The 18004-nt window shown below is 29.8% G+C and overlaps 1 protein-coding gene across 2 annotated transcripts in view; it reads right to left on the bottom strand.

The window, feature by feature from the left end:
• Positions 1 to 1769: 1769 nt before the first annotated feature.
• Positions 1770 to 18004, bottom strand: part of LOC132732477 (synaptotagmin-6-like) — a 49449-nt gene continuing 33214 nt past the window's right edge. The window contains exons 5-6 of one of the 2 annotated variants that reach the window (XM_060718903.1): positions 3090 to 3213; positions 1770 to 2495 (exon numbers count right to left, since the gene is read on the bottom strand). In XM_060718903.1, coding sequence (XP_060574886.1) covers positions 2191 to 2495; positions 3090 to 3213 — 429 coding nt within the window. In that variant the 3' untranslated portion in view covers positions 1770 to 2190. The remainder of the gene's footprint in view (positions 2496 to 3089; positions 3214 to 18004) is intronic. The other variant, XM_060718904.1, reaches the window with a different exon arrangement.

Genomic DNA, 18004 nt, shown 5'->3' with positions numbered 1-18004 from the left:
CTTTAACTTGGATGAATGATGGTCTTAGAGAGTGATACGTTTTCATTAGTTTACATAAATATGTAATGTAAGAATTTACTATTCAAATAGGAAAGCAAGTTGCATTTTTTGCAGACTTTATGTTGTTTACGGCACAGACAGAGTTCAAGGATGACATAATATATGTGGATTTTATTCTTAATAATCGATATAACTGATCATATTTCTTGTAAAAAAAACCCTAAATGGTCTAATTACCCCAATTTGATAGTGAACACTTGCTAACATTTGAAAATCAAAAAAATTCAAACAAGATTTTATTTGAATTCACATATATTGCAAATAAAATCGAGAAAAAATATATTTTCTTTTTTATTTCTTTATTCACACAAAAATATACCATAAGAATTTTCTGTGATATACAATAAAACATTTATGATAAATATAACATTGGTCATATCAGAATTATATTTTATATTTGAATATATATAAATTGTATTTGTGTGCAAAATAATGTTGTTAAGAGATTCAGATAAAACGTGAATGTTAAAAGATATCTGGTTATGACATTGTCAAACATATTTTTTATACTTATCTAAATATCAGCACAATGTGAACACAAACAATTCATTCAATTCATTTAACTGAATAATAAAACTTTTTACATAAACATTTTACATGTAAGATCACCAATCAAAACGTAAATTTCATCGTATTTTACATATATTCCTGACAAATACAGTAAAATAATTAACGCAGAATATCTTTTATATTGACGTATCAAATATTTTATTTCTTTTAAATTTTATTCATAAATCTATATTCATTTTCATGTTATTTTATTTATAATATATTGCAATGCGAGAATGCTTTTAATACTAAGAAATAAAAGAATGGTACATTTTGATGCGATGGCTCTCAAACATGAACTTAAACATGTCGATGTATCATTTATGTTAAATGTAACACGATTTAACAATTAGTTTAATGTAAAATGGCTTTGTAGAATCATAGGGGGTTCACTCTATGTTTTCACTTTCCAGAGCTGGTAAGGGAATCCCTTGTGTTCAAAATTAATTTTAAGTGAGTTCCAAACTTAAGTATTATTATTATAAAAATGTGCATGTGAAAAATATAAAATATTAATAATAAGTGGAGAGTACGAGGTGAAAATTTTTATTTTTCTTAACCTGATTTTAAAAGTTTACATGTAGTATCAAGAACAATTATTTTATAACTTAAGTTGCACCTTAGATAATTAACAAATTGTACAAAAAAGATTCTTACAAAAACCTAATTGGTTGCTGTTAAATTCATCCAAGAAATAGGCAAAACACAGAAAACACATTACTTAAAATTATGACTAGTATGTCTTTTTGTAGAGTGTTTAAATCTAATGTGCTATCTTAAGCTATTTCTAAGGTTCTTCATTTTCACCTCGCAACCTCCGTGCACGGTACCGATTGATTGACCACCGCTATTTTCATTACTACTGAATGTTTTTATGCTTGTACCAGCATTTTATGAAAATTTTCAAAGAGAATTATTTCAATGATCCATAGTTCTATAAATGTAAAAGGTTTTTTCCCCAAAGCGTTTTTAAAAATAAAAAATGTAAAAAAGTACATTTTTTAAATTATAAAAGTATGGTTTCAAAAACTTGATTTTAAGGGGGAAAATTAAAATTTGGGGGTTTACCATTTTTAAATAATATAAATTTAGTTTAATTTTAATTTTTAAATGTATCACGACTTTTAAACATATTAAAATCAAGTAACATACTTTTTTTGTCATTTGGGTAAATTTTATTTAAGTAAGCAACTACGATGGATGCATAAAGACATAATGTAGTGAAATCAATCTGGTTTAAGAAATATGTTTTTTTTCAAGGTATCAAAAGAATTGTAACATATTTGCCCTATAGTATGTATTAAGTAGATTAGTCTTAAATAGAAACAAGATGATTTTACATTAAAGCATTTTTATACGTTTAAAGAAATATTATGTCGTCTGGGTACACAGATCTTTCGACAATGCTAATTCTTAGCACTTTGATATATATATCGCTTTGTAATTAATATTTATGTTGAGAACACAAATATCAAATTAAACACATTTAGCCTGGAATTTAAGAGTGGCCAGACGACACAAAAAAAGACCACCCTACTAGGCACTATATACATGTACATATAAGGTCCATCGTGATGTTGTCTATTTATGCAGAGCATGCCACATGGCCATAGATTTACGTTGGTTTTGTATCATATCATTCCAATGTTTGCCCTCGTTTCCTGTCCTCCTTGACCCAATAACGCAGGAGCCGACAAATTCTCCATGACCTATAAGGTCGTTGTCAACCACGTGACATTCTAACATGACCTTTGGCAACAGTTCAGCAGGTATATTAAAGGAAAGGGCTTCATTCCAGACTGGATTATGTGTACCTTTCATAACGCTTGTTTTCTTCCGTTTAACTTTCTTTCCATCCACTATTAGTGTTATCCTTACGTAAGGATCTGTAAGAAAACAGTTGATAATAATTTATAACATACAAAGCTCTGAAAATGTAGCATTAACGAAAAAGAAATTGTAAATAACTATATGTGCAAACAAGCAATTTCTAATGATTACGAATATATAAAAAAAATTATTGGATCCAGAACTTTATTAAAATCTGCTGACCATTCCCTTGCGATAAAGGATATTGGCAAATGTATTCATCGCTAATTAAATCTTTACTTACAATAAAGAAGAGAGGTAAAAAGACACATCAGCTAAGTTTAAACATATTTTATTCATAATCATACACAGTACATAATTATATACAATCATTCAATATATACAATGATGAAATGGATTAGAACGAAAGATATAACATATCCGACACATCAGCTTAAATTCATATTTAATATTCTATGACATTTTTGGGTACTTCCATTTAGATAGCACATGTAGTTTAATTAAATTGAATTGTTAACTAATGAGTAACGTCATATACAAAAACAATAAATTGCGAACATTTTTATCATCTTGTAACAAACTTGTCTATGATATGAAACATATCTCAAGACAAATATATGAACACAATTAAATTGAAACAAATATTTCACCTGAAGATGGCGTTGTAACTGGTACTCTTAAGTCTTTGGCTTTCATCACAACCACTGTTAATCTCTCAGCCGTAGGCAAGTAACTCAATGATAGAAGGATTTCTCCAAGTTCAGCACTTTCTTGCTGTATGAAACAAAAAAGCAACTTTTAAAAAAATATATTTAATATAACATAGAAGATTGAATTACCACCACGTGAACACATCTTCGGTTTTCGAAATACGTTTTGAATAACAATGTTCATGTTAAATTCTGCTTTTCGCCGGTGCTAAAGGGGCGGTGACAAAAGCGATTACACCAACTTCCGCCAATAAACAAACACAGTCCCAAACGCAGCATTTTCAATTTTGACGTTTTGTGCGTTTTTCAAAGGTTTCCATTTTTTTTGACATTCAGTATGACATAATTGTAGGATTGACCATATTGATTCAACATTGATAGACTAAGTTAAATTATGGTGGCAGTAATTATCAGTTTAACAGTAATTTTCATAATATATAAAGAACACGACATAAAATGACACTAAAATAAACATCAAGTTTTCGAATGACAAAATTAAAATGTGCTTTATAATTATCAAAAAGGGCAATTCTGGGACTCCTGTCTCAGCGTTCTTTAAGCGACGTTAACTACAGTTATGTTATGACAATAATATTTTCTGTCCGTCTATAATAGTTTCTGGAATATTTCGTTCTTTTATGGGTAAAATGATTTATAAGCCAACGGAATATGACATTAACAACGGCAAATATTTTATTGCCCAATATGGAAGAAATCCATTACGTTATTACCCATAATTCAACACGTTTATAGATTAGACCGGAAGGAGGTGAAGTTTTCACGACGGGTCCAGCTAAAAGTTATTACCGTTATGAGACTAGTAATATCATTTTACATTCTTTTCATATTAGATCTATATATTTATATCTACATCTTATTAGTTCTTAGAATACCATACAGAGTTAGTGGATTCTGCTGATTTGCCAACGAGTTTTTTCCTCAATAACGAAATTGTTTTGGACTACTTTTTAGGACAAAAAATGTGTTTCCTTTCACAGAATAATACATCAAAACATATTTATAAAATAAATATACTTTGGTATTTTTAAACCCCCAAAAATTAAAAATTGTTATTTAAAATTAAATTTAAAATATTGCCCGCCCAATTTTTTAAAAATATATTCTAAATTTTTCCAATTTATGAAAATATTTTTGTTTTTAGAAAAATATTGCCCCCTTTTTTTTCTTAACCCTGTGAAACCGTATCTTCCCGGGTTTTTTTTTTTCTGTTATCCCCAATTTCCCCACATTTTCTTTTTTCCCCACCTTCAAAGATCTATCCGTTCCCCAAATAAATTTTTGGGGGGCCTTTTTAAAATCATATGAAAAAATCCGTAAAGATTTTTTGGGTTTTAATGTGAAAATTTAAAATACTCTTATAAAAGGGGTTTTTGCCCGTTTTGGGGCTTTCCAAATGACTGGCGCGTTTTTCGTCGACAAATTTTTCCCTATGCAAATTTTGATGTAATGGATCATTTAAAAACCACCATCGGGGAAACCCAATTTTTTTCCGCGGCGGAAGATCTTGTGCTAATGAAAAGAAATAGATAAAACACTTTGTCCAATTATAAATATATGCATTGATTAAAATATATGAGGAAATAATCTGAGGTGACATTTAGACAAACAAATAAACAATAAACATACGACACTAAGTTGGCTTCCATAAAAGTGAAGTATTTAAAATTTCAAATCTGTCAACATATTCACCAAGGAATGTTGATAAACCATTTTAAGAAATGTCTATCTATTTTCAAAAAGGTTTCCACTTCTAAGATTTCTTCGGATCTGAAATTCTAATATTGACATGTTTTGCTGAGTAAACAAATATACACCCGTATATTACAAGAAAAAAGTGATCACTCAAATAAAAAGACAGCCATGTTAGACAATAAAGGTTCTAAATTCCGCACATTTAGTGTGATTTACAACATAAACAAAGAAGATAAGAAGACATAAAAAAGCTAATTATTGGTCTTGACAGCATTTCCTAGTCATTTATTATTCTTTAATTTAATGAATGGCTTAGTTTTACCATGTTTTACGAGATTTCTCGACTCCAGTACTTTGCATAGCTATTATTCAAGTGTTACATTTTCCGTAGAATTTCAAAGACGTATTCAACCATTATTAAAAACAAAGGTTTAGTATTTTACAGAACTTCTTTAAGGAATTAAAATTGCATTTTGTAGTTGATAAATATGCACTTAGTTGCTATTATTCACGTGTTACAATTTCCAGAGAATTTTAAAGACATTTTCAACCATTATTAAAAAACAAAGGTTTAAAATTCGGTACTATTCACAGATTCCTTATTAAAACAAAGGTTAAGTATTTAGGACTATTTCGAATCGCAAAAAAAAAGAAGTTGATGAATATGCACTTAGTTGTCAGATTTTATGTTTTGTCGTCTGCCACATATTACATGCAGCGTTGTGCAGCGTTGGTGATATATATGAATAAATTTCCAATAAATGAGAGAAACCAGTATAATATAAAGATCACATTTGTTTTAATTTCTTATGTTTCTTATAGATGACTTTTAGTATTCAAGATGAAATATTTCAAATATTTTCAAATCTGTCACAAGAATGAAAATAAATACAAAACTTATTTCCAAGGAAGAAATTGTTTTCACTTAAGACAAAGAAATACAACTGATTTACAGCTAATAATTTACATATTTATTAATAAACAAGAAACAATAAAGGAGTTAATATGAGATTACGTCAGGAAATGATTGCTTGGAAGGAGGACACTTCTGTGCATTATGTCATGCATCTGAGAAGACCCATCGACCCTCTGAGCTTCCTAAGACGCCAGGAAACCAAAATCAGTTCTTATTTTTTTATGATTAAATATTCTAAGAACAAATGCTTTAAAGAAGGAATCATACCTTCAATCAAATGAACCACCAGATCAGACGTCCTAAAATCATACTTCAGACGTACATGAAGACGTCCAAAACTTCTATCTACAGATGATTGTTGTAACACAGCGTCTTTTCTCGGATACAAATCCGGTCGAATAGCACCTGAAACGTAGCAGTTAAAACATGTTCTCATTTTTGGTTTGAAGTTTTGAATGATAGAATAAATATCAGCTATTGGCTTTGGTTATCAAATTGTTTTGATTGTGTAATTTAAATCTGGAGCTTTTTATAATGTTCTTAGTTCATTTGGTGTGCTACCGAAACAGAAAAGATGGTATTATGTAAAGTCGGAAGTTACAAGTTAAGTCCTTCTAACCAGTTAGTTTACCAGTTATTGCACTTAGTGTGACGATATCTTAACTCATTTATATTACACCAAAAATATATTAATACAATGCGTTCTTCCTGCATTGACAAACGCATATTTATGTTGTTTCGACTTTTGTAATTGGACTTTAAAAACTTACCAAATGAAGGATAAAAACCATAGCTATCTACGCTCGTGTCACTCCGTGCACTAATACTACTCGTGTCTTCATAACCTGCAAATGGGTCACTCTTTATACTACCACGTGACACAGTTGATATGCTACCACGTGATGATATAGACGTGGAACGTGGCTGAACACGTTGGTGTTCTTTTGATATTTGAACATCCTGGAATAGAGAAAGAAATATTGTAAATACATAAATCAGCAGCTGTTTAAACTGAGAAACGTGCCAATGTAGGAAACTATTTTGAAGACTTCGTTGATGTGAAAACCCGCTTAAAAATGGAAAAACTTTCATCAACCAAATATTTTGGTTCTTTGAGCTTTATTTCTGAATGATGGTACTAACATAATCTAGATGTAGATTGGCATTTACAAATCATGTAAAGTGATAAACATACAAAAAACATTTGTATCTACACATGTACTTTTCAGCTGTTTCTTGCAAAATATGATATATAAGTCTGTTTGATTGTTTTCCGATTTTTACACCATTATAACACATTTGTTTTGGCATTTCTCCACCTAACAGGCTTTCCTGAATTACTAACCAGTGATTAACAATATAATGTCTCCGCATGTCACCGGCTACTGATCCTATCTGATTACTGAATCAGCGATGATAGACAAATGACCATTAGACTCAATTTCACGTTGCCAGAGGATCGATCCAGTGACCCATTGATTACATATCCGACGCGCTCCCTACTGAGCTAAGTAAGCTAATGAAGAAAAGTGAGAAAAAGAAATTCTTATTTTTAATGATTAAATGGTACCGTAGTGTTTTTTGTTGTTGTTTTGGTCAAACTTTGTCAGAAACTCGGCATGTTACCAATCCTGTTCATTTCGAATTATTGTCAACAAAATATCATGGGACGTCTAGGGCTAAAAGATCAGACTTAGCAAAACGTGACTGCCTGAAGTACTTATTTTCATTCTCATTATTAAGCATACCCGTAGCTATTTGTCCAGACATCATATGTTTAATGTGCAAGTCTATTCTGTGTTTGAATGCTATATAATCGTCCTTGTTTGTTTTATTCCCTCGTTAAACGCAATATTTCAACACTATAATCATACGAACTACAAACGTTAGTTAATTTGACATTTGGGAAAATTGTTGCCAATTGTCAGGGACGGTTTATCCAATATCTAACATTTATTGTAAACAAACATGGAAAATAGCCCTCTGTCCTTGCCTTGTTTTGTCTATATTGTCTCCTATTTGAGTCAACTGTCTCTTTATTTTTTATTAGGTAGCAGTGGTAGATATATTGATTAGACGACGAGGCAGATGGCCGAGGTAAACTACATTATTTACAATAATAAAACTTACGTTTTATTGCCTTTCCAGCAGACACAGAATTACCATCAAGGTTACATTATAGGTATTTCTGCTGCGGTATTACTGATATGTTATTTATAAACAGTTTGTGTCTAAAACATTTCTGCACTAAATATGTTTTTAAGTTTGCTTTCAAAATGTTACTAAATAGGAATTAATTAAAAGGAAGAATAATGACATTTTTACGTAACTTAAAATCACCCTCACCAGCATCAGAGCTCACCCAATGTAAATTGGTGTCTTACTAATTTAGTACAATTGCCTTTAATGACTGACAAATGTATAGGGAATTGAATATTAAAGTAAACTGAGATGCAAATGAATGTTTGGCAAACACATTTTTATATATTGTTTAGAAATCGACAGTACATTGATTAAACTGTCACTGAGACCTCCTTTTCAGTAAAGATAATATTTTTTTTTATAAAATTCATGGTTAAAAGATCATATAGATGCATAATACGCAAAACATTTATTAGGCTCCTTGGTACTTGTTTTTATACAAAGTTAAAGTATAGATATTCAAATAATTGAATATGATGGCATATATAATATGATATCAGATGATACTTATATACTAAAATCAATGCAGAATTATTCAGGCAAAAACTGAATACCCTAAAACAATAAATGAGCGTAACTTTGTGATAATACTCATTATACATGTTCTAATCTAAGGTTACTGAGAATGTATTGCCAAGTAATATTAACCTGTTTTATTTGGTTTTATAATTAATTGAGAAAATAAGAATAACACATTGCTTTGATAAAATATCCGACTTTCCTTGTTTTTAACAAGAGAATTATCATTGATTTTACATAAATTCTGTCATCCATTTGGTAAGTTCTATGTCAACAAGTACACGATTTGTCTATGGATGAGAAAATGTATTAATAAATGACATTTTACTGTACTTCTTAACGGATATCCAGTTGAGTTTGGCTCTTTGAGAATTACTTTTTCGAGAAATGAAGCATTATAATCTTCATTTATAAAGTGGATTGGTGAAGAAATATAAAAAAAATATGTCAAAATAACTGAAAATATCAGCCATATGACCTTGAAGTCGTATAACCTTGACATTCCTGACTTTGACCATGATATCATTGACCTTTTAACAAATATTGTAAAATTAGGTATGAAGATGACAACGATATTGTCGATTTATAAATACCAGAAAAATATATAGATCTAGTAAGATGTTTTGTGTAAGTATATCTAAACACTTGCTCTAAAGCACAGACGCCGTAATTTAAATCATCATTGCAATACGAGAATGAGGCAATTCTGTTGATGTCTTAAACAATTTGATATTTTAACTTCATGCAAAAGAAAATAACAAAATCGACACCGTTTTCATTATTAGAAAGAATAAACATATCAATTATTTAAAGACATTTTAACTGAACCTGTGGGAATTAAATTATACTGAAAATACAATTACCGGAGTGATGCAAATTGACCTTCGTTCTTCTTTATGTCCATGAAATTTATGTGCTAATGAATCCATGTCATGATGAAAAACTTTGTGTAAACATATTCCCATTACTTAACAAACTGTTCTACACTCATGTTTTCCCAGATATGCTTGAAACTTTAAATGTCAAACCAGCAACATCTGGTGTTACTTAAATCGTTAATAATAAATGCGGCGATACGGTATGAGTAACTTATTTTATATCCCAAAATCTGTAAAGTAATTTATACAAAGTATGAAGGTCATATATTGAAGGAAGTGTGAATGTTATACATTGTCCTTAGAAAGGTACATTATCCATAAAATCAATGTGCCATAAACGGCCAATTAAAGAAAACAAAACGTTTGTATTTTAAAATATATTCCTGTATTGTTTGAAAAAAACTATATATCGCAGTTATTTGGCAAAATCATTTTTCTTGGCCATAAATGTATTCCATCGCCTCAAACACAAGCCTTTTCCATATGGTATTTACCGCTTTAACCGATGCTAGGGGTCATAAGAGATGTTCTAATTAACATTTTTTATAAGCAGAACCGATGTAACCCATTGTGTAATTTTCAACTATTTGTATTATTTTCGAATGTTTCCTTTTTCAGGAGATTTATGAAAAACAAAATTGCTATGAATTAATTATTTGACCAACCTCTTTGCTATTGAATAATTGATGATGTCTTTTTGTGTTCTCAATAATTCAACAAAATGAAATAACAAATTACCATTAAACCTAAATTTTACGTACATGTAATTACTAAAATTTCCCTCACAAGATTTCTGTAGAAAATTATAAAGTCGTTTATAAAATTCATAATATTGTCAGAGCAATTGTATATACTGTTGTTCATGCATAAATTGAAAACGACTAGGATTAGCACCTTTACGGAAAACTATTTATTATGTATTTTACCAGAATTCACGACAGAATATTCAATAAGAAGTATCATTTCATAAATTGATAAAGGATGCTGGCTTAATATTGAAATTAAATTATGAATATTCCATTTCTGTGCTTAAGCATAGAATTCGCGTTGTCATTTCAGTTTCTCTCAATAATTTATTTGTATGTTGTATGTGTCCATCTTCTATCATATTTAATGGCAATCCTTATAACTACCGGAAACACGTAACTGTTTGATAGACGAACAATTTCCATATCATCTTTAAATAATTTTGAATTCCTGTTTTTTGTGTCGGAACGGATAAAAAAGATTTAACTGCCATTGAAATTTGCAAAACTGCACTTTGTGTCCATAAAAAACAGTTACCCATACTTTTTGCCGAAATTGCATTTGAATGTGAATATTTTTTAATACCATTATTACTTGTAACCGTTAGCTGCACTTAAAACAAAATTAAGCTGGACTTTAAACTTTAATGAAAAAATTAAACATTCTGACAAATTCAAGCTCGGAGACATCAATTCTGCTGCCTACGCTTTGAGTATTTATCTTACATTTAATTTTCTTTATTGAAATTAAAATAAAATTGTTACTAAGAAACTATTTTGCGAGTATCTTTTTCTTTCTTATTTTTGCGAATGACTGTTTTGTCTGTCTCAGTTTTGTCAAAGGTCAACATCTAAATGGATTATCCTGGATCACTTCCTGACAATTAACATGACATATTGACCAATTACCCTTTGCCAGGAAATGATACGGAATATCTGAAAACAAACATTCGTTATAAACAAACATGGCGGATTGGCGGCTAGAATTTCCTGAAGCCGCTTTCATTGACATTCAAGTGTCCAGAATACGAGATATTTGTCTTTTTAGCTACAGTGACATTGTAAGGTATATTGATCGGACTGCAAACAGCTGCTAAAAACACTTTATTTACACAAATAAAACTTATAGGATTGTATTTATGCAAACACGACATTATCTTCCGAGGTTATGTCAGCTCTGTTGTGCAGTATTTTTGAGGAATCACTTAAATAAAATATTCGTTTTATTTTAATTTGAATTCATTGATTTAAAATTATTAAAAGTCATTTTAATTATAAATGTGAATATATATAAATGTGAATATAGTCGGACTGCACTTGGTTTAAGTCTAGCGGCAAAGGCGTATAACCCCCGGTTCAGAAGCTTAGGATTAACAATGAAACAACAATTGTTGAAAAATCTACATTTTTGATTTATTTTCTTTCCATTTTATAAATATACCAACATGACCAGTTTTTTTGAAGAACAAGTTTCTATTACATTATTTGTCAAGCAGAATTTGATCTGGTTTATCCGACAGAATAAACGGTTGTAAGCGTGTATGGCCAGAGCAACCAGGCAAACAATTATTGATTAATGATGGAAAATGTGCCAAAAATGAATGTTTGTTATAATTCTATGAAACTTCATAAATTAAATCAAAATATAACGAATAAAAAATTTCTAGCAGCCTTGTAAATGTATATTCATATAATAAAAATCCCGATTGTTAAATTAAAATCAACGTTACAAACGTACAATATAATAAAATTAGCATAAAATATATAACACAATACATGTGTATATTGCTTTAAAACAGAACACAAAAACATGTAAACTAGCATTTTCAGGGAAGATGAAATCATTTGAAACAAACAACATTCACGTCAACAAAGGCAATACACTTGTTTTAGTAAGGAACACTTGAAAGAGATCTAAAGGAATAACAAAACAGAGCAATTTTCTTTTCACCCATCAGATTTAATATCACAAAATTGTCTTTTTTACTCATAGATAAAAGAGAATACAATAATACAATTAACCTAAATTTATTCGTTTCAGCAAGGGGTGCTTCTGTTTTATGTAATATTATAGATATTTATTGAAAGAGTTATGATTATGCCTTTTTATTAAGCCTCGTTATATTTTAGCGATTGTTTAATTATGCAAATGCACGAAATGCAACATGTTTCGAATGCAATAGCAACACTCGGACTAATCAAGTTTCCGTTTAAAGCATCGGATTTGACGACACTGATTTACTTTAATTTATTGAGGAAAGTACAACATTGCATTCATTTTGCCATGTAGCATCAACTTTTTATAAAAAAAACAGCAACACCCCCCCCCCCAAAAAAAACAAAACAAACCTAACACCCCCCCCCCCCAAAAAAAAAAAATCTACAGAAAATAAAGAAATTAATTTAATTGATATTTAAGGAAGCTTTTCTAAGCTATTTATTTATAACAAAATTTTATGTTATGCACAGAACAAGGCTTCTTGCATAAACATAAACATAAAAATATTTCTATATAACCATGTTTGTTTTGCTTGTTTGCTGATGAATAAATTAAAAAGATTAATCAATTTCAAGTTTTGTTGACAATAAACTATGACTTGCAGCGTTTTTTGTTGTTAGTTTTTGTTTCTTTTTATTCTTGTCAACAGTTTACAAGGCAAGCTAACAATAACTTTTTATCGGCTGTTCGAATGTAGCTTCCTAATAAAAATAGAAAAAAGGACTTCCTTAAAGCGGCAAAATTGAAAATGTTGCAGGCTCGGTTTATTGAAGAATTTTTCATAGTGTCATAGCAGTTTGAACTTGTAACTTTTTAATGAAAACGGCCATTTTTCACAATATGCTCATGAGGAAAAGAGATAATTGAAAAAAAAAAATAAAAATGCTACATAACAACAATTGTTCACCAAAAGTAGGCGTTAACATGTTAACATGGAGAAACTTGATTTTATGTAATTCCAAGGTTTTTCATAATTTTTTGTAAACCCTTTACTTTATATAGACGTGTTATGGCGTCTTTTCGCCCCCCTTTTTGAGGCCTCAAACAGTAAAAAGTACACTACAGTATGCAAGGTAAGGGCAGTTTAGATATTGTTACTCTAGGTTTAATCTTTTTACTATTAGATTCAGTTGACAATTTCATATCGTATATATTTTTTGATTATGACTGTATATATGCAGTGTAGATAAACAATTCTATTTATAAAAGGAAAACTCCAAACACCTCCCAATGGGCATATAAGTCACCTAATACGAATTATATTGTGAATCGTCTTAAAATAACAAACTATGATAACCATTTTTGTAATTTAGGGTTTATCTGTTTTTTACAACTTTTTAATAATTACTTAACAAAACAATATATTTTAATGAGTTAAAAAAGAAAAACAAACAAATTGATACAATCACATTAATCAATGAACATGAACATATGTTTATATATTAATATGCACCTCTCATACAAACACTAGCCTCTAATATGGTCATTTTACGAATATATATAAATAGTTCTAAATTTATTTAAAAAAACCCACTTTGTTTACATATGACTAGTTTTTTGACAGATTACTTCACATTAATTGCTAGTTAAGTGATAATCGTCAATTATGCTCTATATTCACCATCAAAATGGTATAAAACATATGTCTGCCCTTTTTGAAGAAGATAAAATGTATTAATTTCTAATGGTTAATAACGCGCCTTTAGGACCGGAAATACCAAATATAAATATTTAATAAATGAGATCCGGTTTTAAATGTTAGCAAGCTGTAAACATCCTTTTACATACATGCAATTATCAAAACTACTTTCAGCGAGTATATATAAATGTTTTAGCAGTTGTCAGAGGAACATGACAGTTTTCCTAAAATGTGAAAAATAGAAATATTTTGCCTTTTAGTTAGGATTTGTTCTAGTAAATGTCAGGGACCAAAACTTTATTAAATAAAAGTAAATTAATGAAAAAGAAATTATACAGATTTTAAATTAACGTTTTATCAGGCAAGAGTCAATTTCAAAGTTGGGAAAAACATATAACATGTTGAAGTAGTGAATAATTAATTTTGAAAATCTATTTTATCAATGTTGAGAAACTTGTGGAAAGTTTTACATGGTCATACTTACTTGAAGAAAGTTTATGTACTTACAGTATAAGCAGGTGTTTTTAAATATTACTTATTTCACATCTACTGTCTCATTAAATCAATCAAGAACCACTGTCTGATATGCATATAAATAAAAAAAAACTCTGGAAATTTAGCACGTTAAAATTTGTTTAAGCAATAAATAATTTCATAACTCATGCCACCCATTATCAAGGATTGATGCATTCAGGCAGAAAACTTTATAGATAAGAAACGTGAAGTCTGGCAAAAAAAAAACAAGTCGTAAGTGGTCATACAAAAGAAACTGAAAGCAAGACCAGTGCAGTCTGGCAAAAGAAATGGAAAACAATACGTGTGTAGTCTGACAAAAGAAGGTGAAAACAAGACGCGTGTAGTCTTACAAAAGAAACTAAGAACAAGGAAGTGTGTAGTTTACAAAAGACACTATAACAAGAAAGGGTGTAGTCCGACAAAAGAAACTAAAAAACAAGACTTGTGTAGTCTTACAAAAGAAACTAAATACAAGACTTGTGAAGTCTTACAAAAGAAACTTAAAACAAGACTTGTGTAGTCTTACAAAAGAAACTAAAAACAAAACTTGTGAATAAACAAGACTTGTGTAGTCTTACAAAAGAAACTAAAAACAAGACTTGTGTAATCTTACAAAAGAAACTAAAAACAAGACTTGTGTATAAACAAGACATGTGTAGTCTTACAAAAGAAACTAAAAACAAGACTTGTGTATAAACAAGACTTGTGTAGTCTTACAAAAGAAACTAAAAACAAGACTTATGTAGTCTTACAAAAGAAACTAAAAACAAGACTTGTGTAGCCTGACAACAAGAAAGTGTGTAGTTTACAAAAGACACTAAAAACAAGAAAGGGTGTAGTCCGACAAAATAAACTAAAAAACAAGACTTGTGTAGTCTTACAAAAGAAACTAAATACAAGACTTGTGTAGTCTTACAAAAGAAACTAAAACCATGAAGTGTGTAGTTTGACAATACAAACAAATCACTTTTCAAAAAGAAGCATTTTATCTTATACCTGACGTTAGTATATAAACAAGAAGGATATAAGCTCACAAAATTTGTGCCAAATTTAAACTGGTAGACAACGTAAACAAAAGAGCAAACGAGCTGAAAAATACCAACTTTTCATAGCAATTATATTAATTTGATAAAAGAGACAAAACCAGTTATAATGTTTTTATGACAAACAATTTTCATACCAAATCAATTAAACTGATCGTTTTACCTTTTTTCCTATTTTAACAGACCATTCTAGACGAAAGATAGCATGATATCTATTTGTACTTAAAATCATATCAATTTCTATTCTTCAGTCTTAAAAGACTTGCATTAATTTAAAAAACAATTTTCGTTCCATGTCCGAATTGTTTAAAATACGATCTCTGAAAATATTTACTACAAAAGAAAATCAATATACAGATATTTCTTGTTTTAAATTTTTCCAAAAATATGCAAAGAATACAATTAAAACATTTTATAGTTTTAATTTTATAATAACAAAAACAATTCATAAGACAATATGTGTGTAATTCATCACAAGTGAAATATTTAAAGAAGACAAATATATTGTTGACAAACCAAAGTACCCTTGGAACTTGAACAGTATGACACAGTTTCTGTCAGGGGAATTATCAAAATTGGTTGTATTTACCGGTATATTATATAAACTTGGTTCTATTTACCAGTATATTATGTAAACCTGGTTGTATTTACATGTATATTATATAAACTTGGCTGTATATACCGGTATATTTTATAGTCTTGGTTGCATATAACGTTATAATATAAAAACTTGGTTGTATGTACTGGAATATTGTATAAACTTGACTCTATTTACCGGTATATTATGTAAACTTGGTTGTGTTTGCCGGTATATTATATAAACTTCGCTGTATATACCGGAATATGATATAAACTTAGTTGTAAATACTGGTATATCATATAAACCTGGCTGTATGTACCGGCAATTATATCGATTGGTGTTATATACCGGTATATTATATAAACTTGGTTGTATATACCGATTTATTATATACAGCTTGAAAACTACTGTTTTGTAATGTCTACGTGTCCTACGTGACTTTGAGATCGAAACAGCGTGAGTCCATAATTTTGTTGTTTCTTTTATTTTTGTCATTTTATTGAAGCTATCCAACTTTCTTAAAAGTTGGACAGACTAAGAGCTATGTCAAATGTTGAAATTGTCATTATGTGATGTTGTGCATGGTGTTGAGGAGTGATTTTTTTAACTCGAAATATTTTCTTAATGTAATAAAAAGATAGATTTCAGAACAGTATAATATTCATGTATTGCATAACTTTAAAACTGGACTCTAACAACATCATCGGACCACAGTTATGTGCCCCTTCTAGCAACCCCCTGATTTAACATTTGGATGGGGACGGCGCCGAAAAAGTGGTCACTTTTTTAACCACATTTCTCAAACGAAAACCAGTGTTTGGGGCCTAAATAGGGCATTTTTTCACTGTTTGAGGCCTCAAAAAGGGGGGACAAAAAGCCGTCGATACACGCTTATACATAAGGGAAAAGGTTAATAAAGCGACTTTCTTATTTGTGGGTGAAGACCTCAGGTGCCCCTCTCTACATTACTTGAGATACGAATAGGTACCTGAGAAGCACAACCAACGTTCCGTGAGCCAGCTGGATAGTTTTCTCGCATGAAGAATCCGAAGACGCTCAGCCAAGGTCGCCCCTTGGTAAAGAAATGAATGCCCAAACAACATTTAAGAATATTTATCAAAAGATAAACAATGCCATTTTTTCAAGCTCTGTTTAATATATAAAATACATATTGCCTGGATTTACGATTGTTTTTCCATTATTATCGGTACATTCAATTATTGTGTATAATAAATATTGTCAATACATTAAATTATTTTTGTTTGACTATTTTAGTCAAAACATGGTTTTATCAATACATATTTTTTCTGTTGTTTTTTTAAATAATTGTCAATACCCTCCGATTTACATTTGTTTTGCATTACATATGATTATTTCCAGTTATTAAAATATTGTCAATACATGCAATAATTCTCTCCTTTACAATCAATGTAGCATTTTTTTCTGTTTTATAATTACTATAAATACATACCATTATTTTTATCACCATTTTTATCAATATACGAGGGCTGTCCGGAAAGTTCGTAGACAAGTCTATAAAATTATTATAAGCAGTCATATCAATATGATGACTGAATATTTTGCTGATGTATTTATCTTTAAATATTTCTTTTATATTTCTAAATTAAAAAAAAACACATGATAACAGTTATATTCGCAGAGCGCCGATTACCTGATTACCATGGCAACATGATCAACGAATCACGGAGCACTTGATTTCACGATGATAGCTACTCGAATAATAAGTTGCTAAAAGTTGTAATTTAAACGCAATCTCTCGTTTTAATTTTGTGACATCATAGGCTACTATTACATGATATTTAGTGTAAATTATGACGCCATACGTAAATAAACAGCTTGTTAACGACGATTATAGGCAATGAAGGTGCGTAAATTTTGTGTTGCAAAAATGACGTCAAATTCACGAAAGGAGCAACGTTATGATATTTAACTTGCCAATATGGCACCAACTGAGATTTTTTTAATCTTTACTTTAAAGGCAAAATCAACCATAAAATGTTAAATGGCAACTTCTGTTTAAATGACGACCAAATGTAGCATGGCCGAAATATTGTAGATAGCGTTACAAATATCTTTGAAAAAG

Source organism: Ruditapes philippinarum, unplaced genomic scaffold (assembly GCF_026571515.1).
Source record: "Ruditapes philippinarum isolate M1 unplaced genomic scaffold, ASM2657151v2 ctg269_1_1_1_1, whole genome shotgun sequence".
NCBI classification, from domain to species: Eukaryota; Metazoa; Mollusca; class Bivalvia; order Venerida; family Veneridae; genus Ruditapes; species Ruditapes philippinarum.
This window is presented reverse-complemented; position numbering and strand designations above follow the sequence as displayed.